Source organism: Dendrobates tinctorius, unplaced genomic scaffold (assembly GCF_039654945.1).
Source record: "Dendrobates tinctorius isolate UK_male_01 unplaced genomic scaffold, ASM3965494v1 ptg000612l, whole genome shotgun sequence".
NCBI lineage: Eukaryota > Metazoa > Chordata > Amphibia > Anura > Dendrobatidae > Dendrobates > Dendrobates tinctorius.
In genome coordinates, this window is record NW_027362267.1 from 47,037 (window position 1) to 71,590 (window position 24,554).

The 24,554-nt window shown below is 45.1% G+C and overlaps 1 protein-coding gene across 2 annotated transcripts in view; it reads right to left on the bottom strand.

Moving 5' to 3' along the window:
- The window catches only part of PRR5L (proline rich 5 like), a 41,557-nt gene extending 18,888 nt beyond the window's left edge, over window positions 1–22,669 (bottom strand). Inside the window, exons 1-7 of one of the 2 annotated variants that reach the window (XM_073565247.1) lie at window positions 22,490–22,669; window positions 10,975–11,234; window positions 9,197–9,277; window positions 5,883–5,931; window positions 2,384–2,441; window positions 2,189–2,280; window positions 781–921 (exon numbers count right to left, since the gene is read on the bottom strand). In XM_073565247.1, coding sequence (XP_073421348.1) covers window positions 781–921; window positions 2,189–2,280; window positions 2,384–2,441; window positions 5,883–5,931; window positions 9,197–9,277; window positions 10,975–11,144 — 591 coding nt within the window. In that variant the 5' untranslated portion in view covers window positions 11,145–11,234; window positions 22,490–22,669. Of the gene's footprint in view, window positions 1–780; window positions 922–2,188; window positions 2,281–2,383; window positions 2,442–5,882; window positions 5,932–9,196; window positions 9,278–10,974; window positions 11,235–12,001; window positions 12,381–22,489 lie in introns of those variants that run through there. The other variant, XM_073565248.1, reaches the window with a different exon arrangement.
- Window positions 22,670–24,554: the final 1,885 nt, after the last annotated feature.

The window sequence follows — 24,554 nt, forward strand, 5'->3', positions numbered from 1 at the left end:
ATGTAACTCAGGATCAGTAATGTATGTACACAGTGACTGCACCAGCAGAATATTGAGTGCAGCTCTGGAGTATAATACAGGATGTAACTCAGGATCAGTAATGTAATGTATGTACACAGTGACTGCACCAGCAGAATAGTGAGTGCAGCTCTGGAGTATAATACAGGATGTAACTCAGGATCAGTAATGTAATGTATGTACACAGTGACCGCACCAGCAGAATAGTGAGTGCAGCTCTAGAGTATAATACAGGATGTAACTCAGGATCAGTAATGTATGTACACAGTGACTGCACCAGCAGAATATTGAGTGCAGCTCTGGAGTATAATACAGGATGTAACTCAGGATCAGTAATGTAATGTATGTACACAGTGACCGCACCAGCAGAATAGTGAGTGCAGCTCTAGAGTATAATACAGGATGTAACTCAGGATCAGTAATGTATTGTATGTACACAGTGACTGCACCAGCAGAATAGTGAGTGAAGCTCTGGAGTATAATACAGGATTATATAACAATTTATATTAGATGCCTGGACGTGGTCAAAACTGGATCATAGCTAGGCATGTAGACTGGTTTCAATGCAGTTTTCGCACGCTCTGTAGAGCTCGTTGTTGGAGCCACCTAGCAGCAGTCGGTCTTGTACCCTTATACTGGGAAGTAGGTAACATGTTGTTGCTATCCATTTCTTGCTGACATACAAAGTGCTGTATACACAAATCGGCAGGCGAATCGCATACAATATGGGAACAAAGTGATAAATCTCCCGACTTTTCCCACCTGAAGGACCAACAGCATCTGCAGGATGGGAGGTGGGATCGGCGACTTCATTAATGGCAGCGCGGAGTCCAGGCTCACTTTTAAGAGAACAGAGTCCCTGAAGCCGAGGAGAGCGATCTGCCGAATAGTAAGTTCCTGGCCCTGGAATATAGAGAAACTCATGAGCGCAGAACCTCTCCCTAGTGGAAGCAAAGAGGTCATGAAGAGATGAGACATAATTCAGACATGTAAGACAATGGAGGCCAAAAACAAAGACCATTTACATCTCTACGGATGAAATCCGTAGCTGTATAACGAAAAATGACATACGCAGAACTAAAATCTGCAGCGCTGAAAATTTTCACCCCCGCACCATGGGGATGTGCCCTAAAGTTATTTTTTTCATGCAGCCACTTTGGGACGTTGTTGCACTTCTGTATATTGCAGCTGCTAATGATAAACTTATTAGAGGATGTGAACCGCTATTGGGAGGAATGGGATTGAATGTTAATTAATAACCAGGACGTTTATATGCAGGGGAAGTAATGAAGGCACTTTGTAAATGGCTGGAGGTGACGTGTGAGCTGAACCTTAAAAAGTAGCCATCGTTTTATTTGTCTGATGTTTTTCCATAAATGAAAAATACACATAAAAATAAAAAACTTTGTAATATATCTTATCAGAGAAATCTGTTTCATTCTCCTCCTGGACTGATCATTGACTCTCTAGCTCCTCCCCTCTCCGTAGAACTTTATGAGCACCAACTATCATCTCCTATCTCAGTAATGGGAAAATCTGTATTCACCAAAGACAGATTTAACAAATTCATGGATAAAATCTTTCTTCAGTGAATGCAGATTTTCCAGTTGCTGAGCTAGGAGATGACTGTTGGTGCTCATAAACTTCTACGGAGATGGGAAGCGCTAGAGACAGACACAGAAATTCTCCTGCAAGTTCCACTTTAAAAGGATATAAACATCTTTGAGAACTTTTTTTTTTGGCTTAAAACGGGTAAACATCTTGCACTATTTGGCTTTTGATTTCATTGTCCGTTGCTTGCTGCAGAAGGAGCCAACTGAGATTCAGACAGTGAGCTCATTATTACTGGGAGTTTGTCGCTTTTTCATCTCTTTTTCGGCGCTTCTCTTAGATGATTTATGTCCACATCAGTTTCTCAATGTTGGTGTGGTCTGTGGCCAGAAATAAGCACAGAGGAGACTTAAAAAAAATACAAACTCGATGTCAGAAGGAACTCACTGATGGGGTCTTAATTGACTCATTCTGCAGCCAATAAGGTGAAGAGAAACAAAGAGTCTGTAAAAGCCAAACAGTACCATGAATCCACCCAAAGTCTGTGAAGGGTCTACGTCCTTTATTTGTATCGTTACTATCCAATAAGGGTGCGCACTATACAAACGTGGAGTAATACCTGGACGGGATAAAATATCGCCTGGAGTGTTGGCAGGATTTCCGTGAAGAAATGATCCCACAATTCGGAAAGAATCAAGACGCGGTTTTCACCTGAGAATAAATATAACGTATGAAGGATCCAGCCGCTGTATATACTGGCGCTATGCTGCGTGACCGGAGATCTCATAGCGTCTCTCCCGCCGGGGTCTCTCACCTTCGTACAGCTTGACTTTCTCCTCCATGAAGGCCAAACCCTTCGAGAGCAGCCGATTCTACAAACACAAAGAGCAGCGTCATCTCCAACAGAGAAATGAGCGACTAAAGCGGGACAACCAGAGTGACCGGCTGGGCTTAAATCATAGAATCATAGAATCATAGAATCGTAGAGTTGGAAGGGACCTCCTGGGCCATCTGGTCCAACCCCCTGCTCAAAGCAGGATTCGCTAAATCATCCCAGTCAGATGTCTGTCCAGCCTCTGTTTGAAGACATCCATTGAAGGAGAACTCACCACTTCTCGTGGCAGCTTGTTCCACTCATTGATCACTCTAACTGTCAAAAAGTTTTTTCTAATATCTAATCTGTGTCTCCTCCCATTCAGCTTCATCCCATTGCTTCTAGTCTTTCCTTGTGCAAATGAGAATAAAGATGATCCTTCTACAATGTGACAGCCCTTGAGATATTTGTAGACAGCTATTAAGTCTCCTCTCAGTCTTCTCTTTTGCAAACTAAACAATCCCAAATCCTGCAACCTTTCCTCATAAGACAGGGTTTGCAGACCGGTCACCATTCTGGTTGCTCTTTTCTGAACTTGCTCCAGTTTGTTGATGTCTTTTTTAAAATGTGGTGCCCAAAACTGGACACAATATTCCAGATGAGGTCTGACCAAAGAGGAGTAGAGGGAAATAATGACTTCACGTGATCTAGACTGTATGCTTCTGTTAATACATCCTAGAATTGTATTTGCTTTTTTTGCTGCTGCATCACACTGTTGACTCATATTCAGTTTGTGATCTATTAGTATACCCAAGTGTTTTTCACATGTGCTGTCACTTAGCCCTATTCCTCCCATTCTATATATGCTTTTTTCATTTTTATTGCCCAGATGTAGTACTTTGCATTTCTCCCTGTTAAAAACCATTCTGTTAGTTGCTGCCCAGTTCTCCAGTTTATTTATATCTTTTTGAATCCTCTCTCTCTCTTCTCTAGTATTAGCTATCCCTCCTAGCTTTGTGTCATCAGCAAATTTAATCAGTTTACCCTCAATTCCTTCATCTAAATCGTTGATAAAGATGTTGAACAATACAGGGCCCAGGACGGAGCCCTGTGGTACCCCACTTGAGACATTCTTCCAACTGGATGTGCAGCCATTTACGACCACTCTTTGGGTCCGATCACTAAGCCAGTTATGAATCCACCTAACAGTTGCCTTGTCCATTCCATACTTAGTCATTTTTTCAATAAGGATTGTATGAGAGACTTTGTCAAATGCTTTGCTGAAGTCAAGATATACTATATCTACAGCATTTCCTTGATCCACCCAATCAGTGATTCCGTCATAGAAGGAAATTACTAAAGGGGCGGTGTGGTCAGAAAATGACCTATTGGTTAAATCAGGTTTTTGTGTTTATGTTTTTTGTTTTTTTTTTATTTTCTGATGCAAAAAAAAAAAAAAAAAAGAAATATATAAAAAATTGCAAAGATTACTAATCTTGCGATTTTCACAGTGGACACTGGGGCTTTTTTTTAAACGAGTACTCCCTGTAATTTTAGGAAGAGTTTTCAGTAGACTCATTTTCATCAGAGACAGGATTACATTGACTGATAAAGTCTCTATATACAGTACATAACACATGATCCGCCATTCACAATAGGTGATGTCACAGCTCACCTCCCCCTCCTGTACAATGACTGAAAACACCTCTATATACAGTAGATAACAGGATCCACCATTCACAATAGGTGATGTCACAGCTCACCTCCTCCTCCTGTATAATGACTGATAACACCTCTATATACAGTAGATAACACAGGATCCACCATTCACAAGAGATGATGTCACAGCTCACCTCCCCCTCCTGTACAATGACTGAAAACACCTCTATATACAGTAGATAACAGGATCCACCATTCACAATAGGTGATGTCACAGCTCACCTCCTCCTCCTGTACAACAACTGATAACACCTCTATATACAGTAGATAACACAGGATCCACCATTCACAATAGGTGATGTCACAGCTCACCTCCCCCTCCTGTACAATGACTGAAAACACCTCTATATACAGTAGATAACAGGATCCACCATTCACAATAGGTGATGTCACAGCTCACCTCCTCCTCCTGTACAATGACTGATAACACCTCTATATACAGTAGATAACACAGGATCCACCATTCACAATAGGTGATGTCACAGCTCACCTCCCCCTCCTGTACAATGACTGAAAACACCTCTATATACAGTAGATAACAGGATGCACCATTCACAAGAGATGATGTCACAGCTCACCTCTTCGTCCTGTACAACGACTGATAACACCTTTATATGCACACACACTAGATAAAAGAGGTCCAAATGTGATGTCACAGCTCACCTCCTCCCCCTTCCCTTCACAATCACCTTTGCACACATTCATTAGATGCATCAATATAAGATACAGGGACAAAGTCTGTACGTTGCTAATAATGTACATGTGAAATATAATAAGGCCTCAGTGGCCGGCCTGAACATTTTAAGATGTCTAGTGTTTATACAGAAAGTGATACAAAAAAAAATTAAAACACCAAAGCCTGATTTAAACATTAGATCATTTAACAATTACACATTCTATTTAATTTAAAATCAACTGGTCAAAAAAAAAAAAAAAAAAATGAAATCTTCTGTCAATTAAAAAAAACAAAACACCACATAATTTAATGAAATAAATTCTCAATAATGATTAAAGCGGTTGTCAACGACATTAACACTGATGACCTCTCCTTGTCTCATCAGTAGGGGTGCAACACCGAGCGCCCCCTCCGAACAACCGTCCCCGTTATCGGTGACGGCCCTAACAGCTCAGTGCAGCGGAGACTGAATACACTGGACTCTTACCCTTTATCACTGGACTCATAAAAATGCTCATTTTACCATCAGGATTACACAGTCATTCTGACATGGATTCTTCAAAGTAAGTACACCAGCCTCATCAGGTGTGAGAGCTATTTAATAATATATGCAGTTTTTCTAATGACTTTTTTTTTTACAGATCCTCCGGTAGCATACTATCACCTTCAGTTTGTAGAAAATGTCGGTGCCAAACCCAGGAGATGATTCAGCAGGAAGGCGAAGTATAAGTCCTTCTTACTGGGGATGTATAGATTTATATTTATATATATATATATATATATATATATATATATATATATATATATATATATATATAACAAAAGAAAATCTACTTTTTACCCCAGAAATATCTTCATGGGCTGAATGCGGTATTATCACTTAGTCCTATTGATGTAAATGAGGATACACTGCAATACCACATATGGCCAGTGGGTCTGAGTGGCGCTTTACAGGTGAAAAAAAAAAAAAAAAAGATTTCTTCTCAAAGATGCATTACTATGAAAAGTGAGACACGAACGTCTCCGTGTGATTCGTCACGGCTGCGGCGAGACGACCGCCGCATGATTACAGAGTAAAACCCAGCAGGTCCGTACAAGACTTACCTGAAAGTAATCCGTGATGAACGAGCCAAGTTCACTCTTTAGTAAATTTCTGAAAAAGTTAAAAAAAAATAAAAAAACGGGGGTCATTTCATCTAATTTACCAATCTTGACAAAGGGGGGGATTTTTTGCAGATCCCAAGATCTAATCTGTCGCTGCAGGTGCTCAATTTTTCTACAGCACCACCGCAGGAGAAACGGAGTATTACACCGGCTGGCTGTATAATGTATGGACAGGTCGGGTCCTCCAAACCAGGAGACCCTCTGTCACCTTTCATTAGTCTAGGGGGGACCCGAAAGTCACCCAAAGCTATGTCCCTTTAATAAAACAAATGATTCGCCCCGTCTGGGTCGGCGTTAGTGCTGTCCGGTGCCATCGTTGACAGAAAAGGAAACAAAGACTCCATTGTTCCCCGCATCTTCCTCCCTTCTTATTGCTAAGAAATCCGGCACCAGCTCTGACCACAAAAAAAAAAAAAAGTTTTCCCCAATAACCCCCATTAGCATAATTTGGATCAAGAAAATGAAAAATGAAGGAAAACCTTCCAAGAAAATTCCGCTTTAGAAGAAAATTAGTACACGGGAATCTACAGGGTGGGCCAGTTATATGGATACACCTAAATAATATGGGAATGGTTGGTGATATCAACTTCCTGTTTGTGGCACATTAGTATATGGGAGGGGGGGGAACTTTTCGAGATGGGTGGTGACCGTGGCGGCCATTTTGAAGTCGGCCATTTTGGATGACACTTTATAAATGGCCTACCCTGTCGCGTATACGGCCTATTACAGGTTTAGAGGCCATTCGATCAGCGAGAACCGTCTCTCTGGTCTTGTTGAACATAGCAACCAGATGTCATCTAATTTTCCAAATAGTTACTGAACGGTTGCTATGGGCAACAAGATTTCCCACAGAAAATAAAGAGACGAATTCTGGTTGCTATGTGGAATCCTATCGCCCATAGCAACCGATCAGTAATAGCTTAAAAAGTAGGAGATGAAATCTGGTTGCTATGTGGCTACTAATTGGTTGCTAGGGGCAATAAGATTCCCCATAGCAACCAGATTTCAGCTCGTATTTTTTAAGTAGTTATTGATCGGTTGTCATCGGCAACAAGATTTGACACCGAAAACACGAGATGAAATCTGGTTACTATGGGGAAATCCTATTGCCCATAGCAACCAATCAATAACTACTTCAAAAATACGAGATGAAATCTGGTTGCTAAGCCGTTACTGATTGGGTGCTAGGGGCAACAAGATTCCCGAAAGCACCCAGCTTTCCGCTCATATTTTTGGGGAACCTTGATGCTTATGCAACTGATCAGTAGCAACCAGATTTCATCTCATATCTTTTAAGTAGCGACTGATCGGCTGCTATGGGCAACAGGGTTCCCCATAGCAACCTGATATCGGCTCGTATTTTTTAAGCAGTTTCTGATCGGTTGCTATGGGCAACAGGGTTCCCCATAGCAACCAGATTTCATCAGTACTTTTCGGGAACTTTGATGACCATGCAAACGACGAATAACTCTTTAAAAAAAAAAATGGGAGATGAAATCTGAGCTGCAGTGGTGTCTTTTTACCCATAGCAACCATTCGATAACTACTTAGCAATTAGAGTTCAGCTCTGGTTGCTATGGGCAACAAGATTTTTCATAGAAAATAAATCAGTTGCTACCTAGCAACCAGACTTCGTCTTGCATTGTCTAAGCGATTACAGATCGGTTGCTATGGGCAACAAGATTTCATCGCATTTTGTAAGCAGTTACTAATTGGTTGCTATGGGCAACAAGGTAGAGGCTTTGTTCTTTCTGGCTCTTTCCTTTTACATTAGGATTTCTAATTAGAGGCGATTCATTCTAATAATATACGGGGGGACTGGAGTCATTGGAGGGTCGCACTGTAAGTCGTGGTGACGGGTGCATGAAGCTCGGGGCTTTACAATCACATTCTGTCGGCTGGACATAATCTTTCTTGGCCCGGAGTCGGAGGATGATTGAACTCGTTTCGACAAGTCCAGATTTTGCACTGAACGCGGGGCTGAGCGAGCGGAAGACGCGGAGACGCTCTGTGGCATCGAGTGAATTAAAGGGCCGGGCGGTCAAAACCTTTTAACGGACGCGGGAAAAATCTGCACCAATAACGCACCTAATTTACGCAGCGCTTTTCTTGCCAAGAGATGGTGCAAAAATTTATGCTCAGTTTTTGGGAGTTTTTCCAGTGCTCTCCTTTAAAAATTAAAGTGCACCCTTCTGCTGCTACCCTGGTAGTTACAGCAATGGTGACACACGGGGTCTGGGTTAACCATTTGCTCTTTGTGGCTTTTTATCTTAGATTTTAGAATTATGTCGTTATCAATATATTACATATTTTTTAACTTTTCCCTACCCTTACACCTTCCTTTAACACTTTCCCCACCTACTTTCAGTTTCATTCATCAATACAGCCGGACAGTCATAGTAAAACTGCAGATACTTTGCAAGTAACTTTTAACCCTGGAATGATGCTGAAACTTTACAGAAATTAATCTTAAAATATTTTTTAAAAACTTTATAGATTTTTTTTTTTTCTATCAAAAACTGACATACAGTATTTGCCCCATGCTTTTCCTTTATTCAATCATAACTCAATTTTTTAGACGCAAGTATTGGAAACCATCACCAAGTTTGCTGTGGACAGATTATCATTTTAAAGGAGCCATTTACAGGGGAAAAAAAATCAAAAAATCAACCTGAAATAAGAGAAGCTTTATTCTTAACATCAGTCATGTCATTTAAAGAAGAATTATCAAAGTTATGATTTTTTTATCCCCCCCCCCCATAATAAACGCTGCCGTTCTCCTGAATCCGGCGATGTTTTTCTTTTGTTTCTGCGCCTCTCCGTTCCAGAGATATGACCCTCTCTTCACTGTATATAAATGTAGTCTTTTAAGCCAACAGGGTGTGGTTACTCAATAACACGCCCACAGAGAAGAGTTGTGGACCACACCCCCTAGGCCAAGACAACTAGGTTTATCTACAGGGAAGATGAGGCCATATCTCAGGAATGGAGAGGAGCAGGAAGAAAAGAAAAACATCGCCGGATTCAGGAGAACAGCAGCATTTACACCAGTTTAAAAAAAACAATATATTTATGGTAAGAGACAGGTCCTTTAAGCTTTGTGATTAAGTTATTAAAACCAGTGTTTTGTGTGCGAACCTGTGAGAATCGCGCTAATGCAGCAGGTGAGTGTGAGAAACGTTGGACGTGTGATATTGTGGTTAGGTTTGAGGGGTTGACCTTGTAGCTCGCAGCTGTGCCCCTCTACACCATACCTGATATTCTCGTTGAGGGAGTAGAGTTCGTTAGCTTGCAGGCCTCCTCCTTTGAACACGTTGATGACGGCGTTCTGCACGCTGAGGAAGGAAACCACTAAATATTCAGTATGTGACATCTGTCCCAGAACAGCTGAGTAGCATGAACATGGTGAGAAATATAAGAAATAACTAACAACATACAGAAAACTTAGTAGCCATGGCCTAATGACGTCCCCCCTCCCAAATTAAAAAAAAAAAAAAAAAAAAACGTGCCCAAGAGTATAAAAGGGCCTCCATGTAAGAAACAGCACCTCTCATGGGCCGTTTTTTTTCTATTTCATTCAATCAGCTTTTTCTGCGGTGATCAGCTGAAAGTGTTACATTTCCCTGCAGTGCCTCCCCAGGGGAAACGAAGTATTGCACAGTTTCCATTGAGTAATGCATAGACCTGCCCGGGGTCCTCCACAGCAAGATATTCTTTGTAGCCACTTTTTTCTCTGGTTATCTAATGAGGGTTTTGTATAAAGAATCTTCCTGTATTCACTCAGTAAGGTAGGCAGTTGAAATTAAGTTTTCAAAACCAAACAACCCCTTTAAGAAGCGCTATGAGATAAAAGGTTGAGCTCCTAAAAATGGATGTAACAAAAAAAAATAAAAAAAAAAAATTGTACAGCGGCCAGCTCAGCAACATATTAACAAACCCTTATATTCTTCAGGGAAAATGCCCAATAGACCAATGAACCCAATCATGTGCAGCACTTGGACGCTAAACCTGCATTGCAACATTGTTTGAATTATATCCTTTCATTTTCTCATTAAAGGGGTATTCTCGTCTCCAAGATCCTATTCCAATATGTAGTAGGTGTAAAAATAATAATATTCACAAATACCTCCAATTATAAATGTTGTATAGTTCTTCTGATAAGCTATGTGGCTTACCCCATGTGCAGGGCATTGCACTAGCTTAGGTATCCATGGTTACAACCAATTCCATGGTTACAACCTTGGATACCTAAGCTAGTGCAATGACCTGCGCATGGGGCAAGCCACATAGCTTATCAGAAGAACTATACTACATTACTAACTTGCTAATATTATTAATTATTACTCCTACTACACATTGGAATGGGATTTTGGAGATGAGAATACCAATTTAAAGTAGGAAGCAAAGGTGTATATACTATAGAAGCAGTGAAGACTTCAGTGAAAGTAAAAGTGGGTCACCAGCAAAGATTAGCCCCCATGCTGCTGCAGAGGAACATCCCATCGCCATGATTTCTGCAGCCTATCGTGCCATTTATAATACTGGTGTCTTCCTATGGGGTCAGAGGTCTTTGGGCCCCTTATTATTTACCTGGGGTCCAGATCTCACTACTCTCTTCCTCCTCTCCCCCAACTACTCCCCTTGGACAGAAAACAATCAATGTATTTTAAGATAATCTTAAAGGAAGACCTTTTGAGGTGAGATATAGGATTAACTGCGGGATTATTGCTCAGATTTAGTGTCCTAAATATAAAAACATGAGACCAGGTAACCAGGTATCGGAAGGGGGATAAATTAATATAAATTACTGGGTAAATGCACATTCAGGTTCATTGTAGGGTTCCTGATGTCTGATCTTGGAGGACAGCTTTGTTGGGCACCATTACTGCTCCCACCGAGGTGCCGCACAATCCTATGTGGTACTATAGAGAGTGCAGGGATTTCTGAGATTTGTCATTCAGGACTCTGGGAAAGCTGGAATGGCGGCCATATTGGTAGTCACCCGAGCCACGACTATTCTATGTCACTGTACCTGTTCCACATGGTGCTGGAATTCAGCTGCACGGCCGGTCTGCCGGCGTAAAAGCGTGGTAAATCGCTGAGCGCCGGGGAGCTCATGAAGCGAGGCCGAGGGCGCCGGAACGATCCCATCTTGGTCAACTGCACCGTAAAGTACGGCAGCAGGGTCTGACTCCCAGTCATGCGGGCAGGAGGATGAACGCCGGACGCGGCAGCTTCTGCGGTGGATGTGGTGAAAGGGATGTATGGGAGTGGAAGCGGGGAAGAGAGAAACTGCAAAAAGAAGAAAATATTGTATAAAAAAACAATAACAAATTGTCGATGCTTTTTCTGGGTTCGGATTACATCTGTTCTTTGTGCGTTCAGATGTTCTGCAGCAGCTGAGACTTGTGTTATGATGTTCTGCAGTAGCTGTTTTTAGGGGATTGTTCACAAAGGCTTCTTTACAGGATGTGAAAAACGCCCAAAATCTAATGCTTGGACGAAATGTGACAAATAATGGATTTTAATGGCATTCGACGTACAAAGAAGCTGCATTGAGACAGAGACGCTGTAGCAGAGCATTGCAGAGCTGTAGAGACTCCATGTGGCGCCATATGTTGCCTCTGTACGGAACGTGTCCCAACGCCAATTGCACTTTCAGGGGGGGGGTGCCGGGGGGAATGTCATATTCCCAAGAGAAGGTTTATTAGAGATGGAATCCGCTCTTTAGCCTGAAGCCTAAAAGCCAGATGAAGGTTCAAGCACCCTTGTGACAGACCCCGATACAAAAAAAAAAAAAAAAAACAGCACAAAAACAGAATTAAAAGGCAATTTAATAATGTATTGCTCCAGTGCACGTAGAATACAAAATTTAAAAAAAAAGTTAAGTAACTTTTAATTAAAAATTCCCCATTGTTTGGTATCTGCATGTTCTATGCAGACCTCTGTTTCCATGGAGACAGACTGCAAACAAACCCTGTGTAGTCAGAGTCGGCAGTTCTATAAAAAAAATATATATTTTTTTTTTGGCAATACACAAAAAAACCCACAATACTTACCGCTGAGTTCTTCCTCTTTTCTTTTTATATGAGACGGTTTTGACCTTTGCAGAACATATTGGAGGCTGATGAACTAATCTTCGGTATTACACACAAACATGATCCATCCAGAATAGAGGTATTCTAATAACCGCCTCCACTTCCCGAGTGATCGTTTTCGCTCGGTCTGCATTTCCAAGGGGCGGCTAATTCTGGTATGTGGCATCTGATGGGGTTTTTTTTTTTTTTTGCAGAACTTTAAAATGTCACTTCAGTCTTTGTTCATTACTTCCCTTAGTCACAGGTCGACTACATTTATCCCATTAGTGAGATGTTTGTTTCTCAAAAAACACACTGCAATTCTGTAAACGGCCCACGCATGAGTCATTTTAAGAAAAAAAAAAAAAAAAATCGAAGCTCCACAAGGAACAAGTTAAAAAAATGTCTGCCCCTGTGTCGTGCATCTCTCCACTCTCATTCCGAACAGGAAAAAAAAAAAAAAAAATATGTATAAGGAAACCATCAGCAATCTGCGGTTGACTGAACTTATGCTGTTGTTTCTCTGTACTGCTATGGAAACGTCATCGTTTAACGGGGCTGTAGATGTGATTGGGAGATTAAAGAACATTTGGGATAAAAAAACAAAGCTGATCACAAAATTAATAATTAGAATAAAGAACAGAAAAACACAAAATAATAAGTTCCATCAACAGCAACTTCTTGACAGTTTCCAATGGCAATATTATTTTTTTTTTTTAAGTTGTAGAATAAGTGAAGACAATAGCTTTCAGCAGGTGGTCTCGTTCTGACAGGCGCCGCAGCTCTGGCTTCAGAAACTCCCGGATGAATAGATTTTTTTTTGTTGTTGTTGTTGTTTCTTTTTATAAAAATGGGAAATTGACTTTTTTAGAAAGAGAAGAATTATTCATCGAGATTCTAGGATTTCTTTATGTCGACGTGCAAAGAAGCTCTGCCATTATAAAGCGTTCCCACGATTAGAAATATGACTCGTAAAATACTGAAAAGCAGGACATAGGAGGTGCGGTGAAAGATTATAACACCACGTTTACAAAAAAAATTTAGTTTTTCTATATTTTACACAAGTCTCTGCAAATTATGCTTTTTGGGGGGCGCCAGAGTCATGATGGCGATCTGTACAGCATAAAACTCTGCAACTTTAGCTTGTCCGGTGGCGCACGGGTCAGCACTGTATGTTGGCTCAGTGGTTAGCACAGCATGGTGGCTCAGGAGTCAGCACTGTAGTATTGCAGCATTGCTGACCTGGGTTCAAATCCCACCAATCATAACCTCTACAAGGAGTTTTTGTCTTCTCTCTGTGTTTGCGTGGAGTTTCCTCCAATTTCCTTCCACACTACAAAAACATGTAGATTGTGAGCCCCGATGGGGACAGCGCCGATAATGTCTGTAAAGCGCTGGAGAATTAATAGTATGAAATAAGTGAAATCATTAAACTGTGACCCATTGCACAACCCCCAAAACTAAAAATGTGCTGCCCTTTCGACAGAAGTTGCAAAATGTCCCCGAACTCCACAGCCGTGTGGACGAAGAAATTTGTCAGAAATTTCAGCTGTAAAGTTTCTAAAATGCTAATCAAGACGACAAGAACGCCGGGTCCCCCCCTTCTCGCTCTCTCCTGCCGGCACGAGCACAAAGTGACATAGCGAAGTCACTAGCACACATAAACGCTGGTTGATTGCCATCATTGTGCATTTATGAAGAATTTGGAGCTATTGATTAGCTTTTATACCGGTTAATGATTAATGGCGAGGACGAGCTGCAATCCATAAAGCGGCCGCTGGGTTATGACAACTGAATATGGATTTTTGTAAGGTCAGGGGTTCGGAATAAACCACAGCGGCGGCGAGGGCTCGTGGCTGAATACATCACGTATTATGGCTGCGTGTAGCCGCTGCTCTATGGCTCCGGAGCTCACTAGATCAGACCAGACACTTGGGAAAATGGGATCAAAGGGGTACGTTTTCAACTTGTGGAGAGTGACATACCCGGTCTGGCATGCCAGCATGAGGAGACTTATAAGCCATGCATGCTCCTCTGGGAAATATGCAATTTGTCTCTTCAGAGAGGAAGAAGACTAAAACTCTAGTGTCACCTATTAGTAGCAATCCTAAAAGTCATTATCGACCTTTTAAAGAGCCTTGAAATTAGGGCCACATAGAAATCATGGGACCCAAAAGCAGAAGTTCTAATTGCCCATCTCCAAAAAAAAAAAAAAATGAAATATTTGTTGGGGTTCCAGAAGAGCATATTTTACAACTTTGCAGCCTTTAACAAAGTCATTTTCATCCTGCTGAAGTCCTAGATTCATCTTTCATTGCTCCCATAAAGTATGATGCCAACAAAAGAGCCCCCCCAAACACAGTATGATTCCCCCATGGTGATTTCCTCCACAATACCCTTCCACATGCACAGTATAATGACACTACTGCACCCCACTTCAACTCCCAAGACAAAGTATGGTGACCCCCCAACACAGTATGATCCCCCAACTGTTCTTACATACAGTATAATGGCCACATACCTCTCCACACTGTATAACACCACAAAGTTTTTCTCACAGTGCTAGCGGGGATCTTACCGCAGTTCAGCCCGGCTGGGAACGGAGCCTCAGCGATCGGCGGTAACCTCGATGACATCACCGCCGGTCACTGAGGCTGCGCTCGAGGTAGTTTAGTCACCATTGGTTCTCAGCCTGGACGGTCGCATCTTGGCACCGTCCAGGTTGAAAACTGTTTTCCCCCAGACATGGATTACGGCGTGGGGCAGAACGACCGACAGGTGAGGGATATTGTTATCTTTTATTTTTGGTTTATTACAGGAGAACGAGGGCTTTGGTGGAATTAGGCGTTAGGTGAGTATAACTGTGTTTGTCATTTTTAAATAAAAATGGAAAACTGTTTAATCTTATTTCTAATGAAGGACTTTATTCTGGCTGTGTCTTTATTTACCATACAACTATAGGATTAGTAATGTCTTATATACGCCCCTCCATTACTATGCTGTGGGCTTGATGTCACCTGACAATACAAAGGTGACATCAACCCCGCAAATATGAACATCACTTGCCACCGCTACAGGGAAAGTGGGAAGAGCCGGGGAAAGCGCCAGAGTTGGTGCATCTAATAGATGTGCCTTTTCTGGGCAGCTGCGGGCTGCTATTTTTAGGCTGGGGGGGCCTATATCAATGGCCTCTTATCAGCCTGAGCATACCAGCCCTCAGCTGTCTGCTTTTAGCAAGGCTGCTTGTGAAAAATCAGGGGGGCACTCCTCTACAGTATTCTTGATAACCAGCCTTGCTGAAGCTGACAGCTGAGGGCTGCAGACCCCAGCTGTGAGTTTTGCCTGGCTGGTTATCAAAAACACAGGGGGACTCACGCCGTTTTTTTTTTTTTACCTCCGATCACAGCTGAGCGCTCCCGCTGTCTTTTCACAGCATGGGAACCGCGGCTCTCTGACCGGCGGGGATCATTTCACCGCCGATCAGAAGTGGTGGTTGCCGTGCTGTCATGCACATTACAGCAGGACCCAAACAGTAACACGGACTTCCTGATGAAGTCTGTGTTCAGTGTCCAGTAGGTGTTCAGTACAGACGCCGAACTTTACTGTTCGGGTTCGCCCATCTCTAATCCTGTGATCTCAGCTGTGTATAGAGGTGTTGCGGCTTCATACTACGAAGATGACAGTGGAAAAGACCCTGTGGACCTATCAAGACTGCACAAGATCAATCTTCCTACAGATCGTTAATCCATCAGGTCGCTATGGCTCAAGATCGAGTCGAGGGCCGCTAAATAAATAATTATTATTATTATTATTATTATGGCCTTAATAGCAGTCATTGTAATCTTGCCTTTGATGATAAGGAACCTGCTGAAAAAAACTCTTGCTGAAAGGAAATAGGAGTCTAAAATAGCCGCAGTGTCCTCTGTGATAACTGAAAGATTTCTACATGTGGTTTTTTTTAGTAAAAAAAAGATTGGGATATGGAATAAAAGCAAACATTTTTGTAAAAATCCCTGCAACACAAAAACATGATTTAAACAACAGGTCATTTTCTGATGAGACATTCCCTTTAAAAAAAATAAGAGACACGCTCAGCTCTGCTACATCTGACCATTATATTCTGATAAGATGTTTGTGTGGTCGCCCAGGGACGAGTCCTCGGCTCTTTCCTCTTCTTACCACACACAATATAGAGACAATGGGGGTCATAGTCCGACTCGATACACAATTCCGCCCATTTGCGACAGCTTTTCTAGATTTGCCAAGTGACCATAGGGGTTTATTTGGATTCCTGGACCCAAGATGGAACAAGAATCCGCAAGGAACATGACAGGTGACCACCAAATCTATAGGTTCTGGGTCTTGACATCCCAGGATGGCTAGGGGGGGGGCACCTTTATAGTTATATCCCATAATATTTCACCGAATCCCACCTTATGATAATAAAATCATCCTGTTCCAGCTCTCCCCAAACTTTGTCCATCATCCCTCTATTATTCTTCCTTTAAATGTAAATTGACGACTTGTTAACGGAGTTCGTCCCTACTTTTCCCAATCAGTGCCAACAATGACACATTACGTATTGAAATGATAATGGCCGAGCAGTTAATGTATTCCTACAATTCCAGGAGGAATAACAGAGGAACAGATAAAATAGTTCTAAGAAGAAAAAAACACAGCAGAATTGTATTGAGACGTCAGAAGGGAGGACCGGTCCTCTATAGGAGATTATCATCCGTGATGCTACTAACGACAATTTGGGGCCGTGGCCGGTCAAACCCTCATTAAGTGAATTTTTCTTCTTTCTATGAGGCTTGTGTTCTCCGCTCTTGTGGTCAGAGAAGGAAACGTTTTCCGCATGCAGACGATTACTGCTCGTGTCAGCACATCAGACGGCTGATGTTATCGGATAAATGCCCCTCCAGATCAACAAGAGGGCTGGACGCAGCATTTGGGGACCCCTACATGTCCCTCCCATTATGGCCACCAATGCAACCTTTATAACACTGACTTATATGTTAGTGAGAATTGCACTGGGGGCCAGCACCGTGCCAACTGTTACAGGACCAGCAATAGAGCCCCATAACCCCTCAACCTATAGTGCCATCTGAACCCTGGCAGACAAAAATTTCCCATAAAATTGCCCGCCACCGAGCATACGCAAGCCTGCCCGCCACCGAGCATACACAAAAGCCTGCCGACCACCGAACATGCGCAACCCTGCCCGCCACCGAGCATGCACAACCCTGTCCGCCACCGAGCATACACAACCCTACCCACCACCAAGCAGGCACAACCCTGTCCACCACCGAGCATGCGCAACTCTACCCGCCACCGAGCATGCACAACCCTACCCGCCACCGAGCATGCACAACCCTACCCGCCACCGAGCATGCACAACCCTGTACGCCACCGAGCATACACAACCCTACCCACCACCAAGCAGGCACAACCCTGTCCACCACCGAGCATGCGCAACTCTACCCGCCACCGAGCATGCACAACCCTACCCGCCACCGAGCATGCACAACCCTACCCGCCACCGAGCATGCACAACCCTACCCGCCACCGAGCATGCACAACCCTACCCGCCACCGAGCATGCACAACCCTACCCGCCACCGAGCATGCACAACCCTGTCCGCCACCGAGCATGCACAACCCTGTCCGCCACCGAGCATGCACAACCCTGTCCGCCACCGAGCATGCACAACCCTGTCCGCCACCGAGCATGCACAACCCTGTCCGCCACCGAGCATGCACAACCCTGTCCGCCACCGAGCATACACAACCCTGTCCGCCACCGAGCATGCACAACCCTGTCCGCCACCGAGCATGCACAACCCTGTCCGCCACCGAGCATGCACAACCCTGTCCGCCACCGAGCATGCACAACCCTGTCCGCCACCGAGCATGCACAACCCTGTCCGCCACCGAGCAGGCACAACCCTGTACACCACCGAGCATGCACAACTCTACCCACCACCAAGCAGGCACAACTCTACCCGCCACCAAGCAGGCACAACCCTGCCCACCACTGAGCATAACGGTGTCAGGACTGGAGTCTGGATCACCAGAACAATCCAGCTGATTTACTGGATGAATAGGATTACTATGTGGTGCGTCCCTTTCTCAGACATGGCGCCGTGTCCTGCGCTCCATTATCGGCTCTATTGACTCTGGCACCGGTAGCTCTCATTATGACTTGTTTTATAGTCCTGCTCTTCCTCTTTTTGAAGTTCCATGTGAAATTACTCATCCATAAAATCCTTTTTCAGACAGTGAACACTTGTAACACTGATAATACCCTGAGAAAAAGGGTAAACTTCCCTGTCAACAAGACATTCTACCGGATTACTGGAGACGCCATTGCTGGTTTTACACAACCAACGATCCACAGCGCCAAGACCGGCGGTACCGATGTAAGAGGCCACTTATATGGGCCCTACGGATGTGGTTCGTGTGGTGGCACTGTTACTGGGACGTTGTGACGACACTGAGACTGGGGCACTATGGTTGATACTGTTATGTGGACGCTGTAGTTCCTCTGTTACGTGGTGCTGTGACCGATAGTGAGGTGCAGATACTGTGGCTGGACCGTTTTGGGTGCAGCATGGTTGACACTGTTGAAAGGGTTGTCCACTACTTTGCTATTGATGACCTATGCTTAGGACGGGTCATTAATATCCGATCAGTGGAGGTCCAACACCCAGGACCTCATGGGGGTCACTTTACCTGGTCTTGTTATATGACACTGACCCATTCATTGTCTATGAGACTGATGGAGATGGCCAAATGCGGTCCTGGACTACAGGTCAGTCCAATAGACAATGAATAGAGCGGTAGTGACTATCGTTCTGTCCACACTAAAATAATGAGACTCCCGAAATTAAAAAAAAAAAAAAAGTAGCAACTTGCGCCATCTTATTTTACAAATATTCTCATGGTGTAAAAATTCATATCTCAGGTCTACTGGACCCAGAACCAGTGGTCAGTGCTCCATGATCAGAGGAGGGTGGACGTCCGCCACGCTTTAATGTCAGAATATCAAAATCAAGGAAGCTGAGATATGAGGAGCTGTTTGAGAGTTCCCCGTGGGTCAGTTTCCGGGGCCTTTGGCAGTGACCGGTGTGACACCAGTGGAAGAACCAAACTGGGATCAACCAGCACCAGAACCTAAATTGTCATATGTTGGTGTGAAAGTTGTTCTGACAGTGCCGGTTCAGGGTTGGGGGGTTTCTGTTGCAAATTTTGCATTGGGACCCTTGCACCTCAAATTACATCTGTTGATTGCATAGACAGCATACAGGTATTCTGCTGAGCACTATGGAGTAATCATATTATTTTAGGGAATTGCCAGACTACTGCTCCTGAGAAACTATTGTTTCACACGAATGTGCTGCGCCACAAAATGACGTATAGCATGGCCAAACATTCTACAAGGAAATGCTAAAGAAATCTGCAAGACTCTGACAGCTTTAAGTATTTCATTAGGGAATTGTCTTACAAGCACTTTGCTGCCACATTTTAAAGGGATTGTCTACTGCTCAGACATGACTTTCTCAATTACTATGTTCCGCCACGAAAAATTAAATAAAAAAAAAAAATAAAAAAAAAAAAATCAGCCAGTACTCCTCCGATGCCATTTCAACGACGTTGGCACCAGAGCTCCCGTGACATTTATGTCATGGGAGCCCTGCAGCCAATCAGCGGCCATTGCTGGGCGGCTTCACTCACTTCCATCGGACGAAACCAACATTTGAAAGAATTGAGAGGAAGTCTGTATTCTGTGAATGGCGACAGCGTCCTGACTGCCACATCTTCCACAATACAGGTGACCACAAACAACAGTGGAACGAGGCAGCCAGCGCGTGTAGGTTTGTTTGCTTATTTGAATCAGTGAATAGCACTGTATGGAGGCTCGGTGGATAGCACTGTACGGGGGGCTCGGTGGATAGCACTGTACGGGGGCTCAGTGGATAGCACTGTACGGGGGGCTCGGTGGATAGCACTGTACGGAGGGGCTCGGTGGATAGCACTGTACGGGGGCTCAGGGGTTAGCCCTGTACTGGGGGGCTCGGTGGATAGCACTGTACGGAGGGGCTCGGTGGATAGCACTGTACGGGGGCTCAGGGGTTAGCCCTGTACTGGGGGGGCTCAGGGGTTAGCCCTGTACTGGGGGGCTCGGTGGATAGCACTGTACGGGGGCTCAGGGGTTAGCCCTGTACTGGGGGGCTCGGTGGATAGCATTGTACGGGGGCTCAGGGGTTAGCACTGTACGGGGGCTCAGGGGTTAGCCCTGTACGGGGGGGCTCGGTGGATAGCATTGTACGGGGGCTCAGGGGTTAGCACTGTACGGGGGCTCAGGGGTTAGCACTGTACGGGGGGCTCGGTGGATAGCACTGTACGGGGGGCTCGGTGGATAGCACTGTACGGGGGCTCAGGGGTTAGCACTGTACGGGGGCTCAGGGGTTAGCACTGTACGGGGGCTCAGGGGTTAGCACTGTACGGGGGCTCAGGGGTTAGCACTGTACGGGGGGCTCGGTGGATAGCACTGTACGGGGGTTCAGGGGTTAGCACTGTACGGGGGGCTCGGGGGTTAGCACTGTACGGGGGCTCAGGGGTTAGCACTGTACGGGGGCTCAGGGGTTAGCACTGTACGGGGGCTCAGGGGTTAGCACTGTACGGGGGCTCAGGGGTTAGCACTGTACGGGGGGGCTCGGTGGATAGCACTGTACGGGGGTTCAGGGGTTAGCACTGTACGGGGGGCTCGGTGGATAGCACTGTACGGGGGCTCGGTGGATAGCACTGTACGGGGGGCTCGGTGGATAGCACTGTACGGGGGGTTCGGTGGATAGCACTGTACAGGGGGCTCGGTGGATAGCACTGTACGGGGGCTCAGGGGATAGCACTGTACGGGGGCTCAGGGGATAGCACTGTACGGGGGGCTCAGGGGTTAGCACTGTACGGGGGGCTTGGTGGATAGCACTGTACGGGGGGCTCAGGGGTTAGCACTGTACGGGGGCTCAGGGGATAGCACTGTACGGGGGGCTCGGTGGATAGCACTGTACGGGGGGCTCAGGGGTTAGCACTGTACGGGGGCTCGGTGGATAGCACTGTACGGGGGCTCGGTGGATAGCACTGTACGGGAGGCTCGGTGGATAGCACTGTACGGGGGCTCAGGGGTTAGCACTGTACAGGGGGCTCGGTGGATAGCACTGTACGGGGGCTCGGTGGATAGCACTGTACGGGGGGCTCGGTGGATAGCACTGTACGGGGGGCTCGGTGGATAGCACTGTACGGGGGGCTCGGTGGATAGCACTGTACGGGGGGCTCAGGGGATAGCACTGTACGGGGGGCTCAGGGGTTAGCACTGTACGGGGGCTCGAGGGTTAGCATTGTACGGGGGGCTCGGTGGATAGCACTGTACGGGGGGCTCGGTGGATAGCACTGTACGGGGGGCTCGGTGGATAGCACTGTACGGGGGGCTCGGTGGATAGCACTGTACGGGGGGCTCGGTGGATAGCACTGTACGGGGGGCTTGGTGGATAGCACTGTACGGAGGCTCAGGCAGGGGCGTAACTACCACGGTTGCAGCATTCGCCACTGTGACCGGGCCCGGCAGGTCAGACCAGGGGTTAGCACTGTACGGTGGGTGGCTCAGTGGTTAGCACTGTTGATTTTCAGTGCTTGGGTCCTGGGTTCAAATCCAACATCTGCAAGGAGTTTGTATGTTCTCCCCGTGTTTGCGTGGGTTTCCTTCAGTTTCTCCTAAAGACATACTAATAGGGAATTTAGATTGTGAGCACCAATGGTGACAGTGATGATGAATATGACTGCGATATATAAGTAAAATAAATTTAAAAAAATGAATAATAATAGAAAATTGCTTATAGTGCAATTACCTAAAACAACCGACAGCTTCATTTCCCAATACATGGTTAAACATGAGATAAGACACATCTATGTTCAACCAGATTCCGACGTAGTTCAACACAGGCTTTCCAAAATATAGAAATCATTGCACAGGTGTAGCAGAGCTGGATTTGCATTTCTTCTACATTGTGATGGCACACATGTAGGATGTCACCCTGAAGTCTTAGCTGCATTATCATGGTGTAATTGCTCAATAATTGCAGAAAAATAATAATAATAATAATAATAATAATAATAAGAAGAAGAAGAAGAAGAAGAAGAAGAAGAAGAAGAAGAAGAAGAACAACAACAACAACAACTTTCTCTCTGCTACATCTACTGGGCTCTACTATACTGACACTCACAGGTCCACTACCTCTGACAAACTCAGCTCAACTATACAAAAAAATAGGCTTTACTGCATGTGACAAACACAGCTCTGCTGCCCTATGATACATCACTGACATCATTGTTTTGCAAAAGGACTAAAAATGTATCAAAACATTGCATTATTTAGGAAGCAGGGCTGCTGTTCCCCTGATACTTCAGTACTCACCCCAAGCTGCTGCCTCTTGTCCACACCCTGAGCAGATGCTCATGAAGACCCCTGACTCTGCTCAGCCAGGGGGTCTGCACTTCTCATCAGCCTCCTGCCTGCAGGAATTTCACACTTTAGTGAATCCCCAGCTCTAGTGCCTGTGTGATCTCCTCTCCACCGCCCATTGCACACATCTCTCCACCCCTCTGTCTGTGGCCATTAACTCTCTCTCATCTGCTCCCTCCTCAGGAAGTTTCCATGTGTGACCCTTTTCTGAGGATGTGCCCCTCTCTGGCTATATTTGTCATGGTATTGTCCCCATCCTCAGTCATGGGGTCACCAGGAAACCTAAAGCTGATGCTAAAGAAAAGGTTGAACAGGGGGCATGAATGATGCATGGGGGATTCTTGTATGATCCGTGTCGCTCACATGGCTTCTATGTATTATTCATGACGGGTGCGCTGCAGAACGCCCTTCCCCCTGAATGGCCCCTGTATGCCTCCCGTATGCCCCTGTATGCCTCCTGTGCCCCCATATGCCCCTGTATGCCCCCTGTGCCCTGTATGCCCTCATATGCTCCCCGTGCGCCCCCATGCCCCCGTGAGACGAACTGTGCCCCCGTATGCCTCCCATGCCCCAATATGCCCCCCATGCCCCCCTATGCCTCCCATGCCCCAATTTGCCTCCCGTGCCCCCATATGCCCCATGTGCCCTCATATGCGCCCCCGTATGTCCCCGTGCCCCCGTATGACCCCTGTGCCCCGTATGCCCCCCCCGTGCCCTCGCCATCCGGTTAATGATGAGGAAATAACAAACATGATCAAAATAGTTGCATTTCTCATCCGCCTCTCTGCAGCCCCCCCTGAACTATCAGCTATTTTGTAAACTAGGTCATCCAACGAGGCTACCCACCAGCAACCCGTTGTATCCCGGGTACATTACACAGTGGTCGGTGCCAGGCATCATATGCCAGAGAAGTTTTACCGCCTATATCGCCCGTCTGTGAGTGGAAAGATGGGCACATGCGCTATATGGAGAAAAGTATTGGGACGTGGGTCTTAATCAGCCACATTGCCCCCCAGTGTATAACATCCGGCCTTTGGCCCCCGGTGAATAACCCATAAGGCCCTATTGCCTCCCAATGCATAAAATCTGGCTCCATCATCCACCTGGTGTATAACACTTGCTCCTGGAGGACCATGTGCGGGCGTCCCAGGACTTCTGTCCTTATAGTACCTAGCTGTACACTGCAGACTACCCTGAATGGCAGCTTGTATTCTGCAGATGTCTATGGAGGACAATCATTTTCTTTGCAGCTCTGCATCTAATGAATGGGTTTCTGCTAATCACATGGTATTATGGAGTTGTCACTTGAGTAATTTTCTACAAAGTGGTTTGCAATTGTAGTTACACTATAGGAGATGTAGACACATAGTAGATCCCACCCAGATTTCACATTCAGACTCCTCACAAGGCATCTCTTACATTTTTGTCTTCAGGACCTGGGGGGCAAACAATTCGTCTCTGACATCTCCATTCTGGACTCTGGAATGACACCAATTTTACAGGACCTGTTAGTGACCTCACGCTGTCATCACCCAGCAAACACCTGGCACCAATCTTCTAAAAATCTGTGCCCCCTGGTTGTAGGTGGGTCATGGGTTCAGGACCCCCTACCGCTAGAGATCCCCATGTGGTGGGATTGCAGTTGTGGCTGCTCCTCCTAAAGAACTACACAAAATAAAGGATATATATATATATACTGTTTATATATTTTAGCTTTATATTGATCTTAATTTTCACGTCTTTGTAGAAATGCATTTGTGCCAGGAGATGACATAATCATCAGGAATTGACTCAGAGATCCAATACTCAACTCACATATTAAAAATGCATTGGTTAAAGTTACTGAATACAGAGAGACAGAGAAGACAAACCAATGATGACTAATAAAAGCATTTCATGCTGGGAAGTATGGTGGAGGAAGTTCCAGTGCACATAGTGCTGGTAGAACGTTGATGGAGAACCACCCTTTCAGGTTGACAAGTTACAGAGGAAGGGAATCAGGACTGTTCCTGCCATA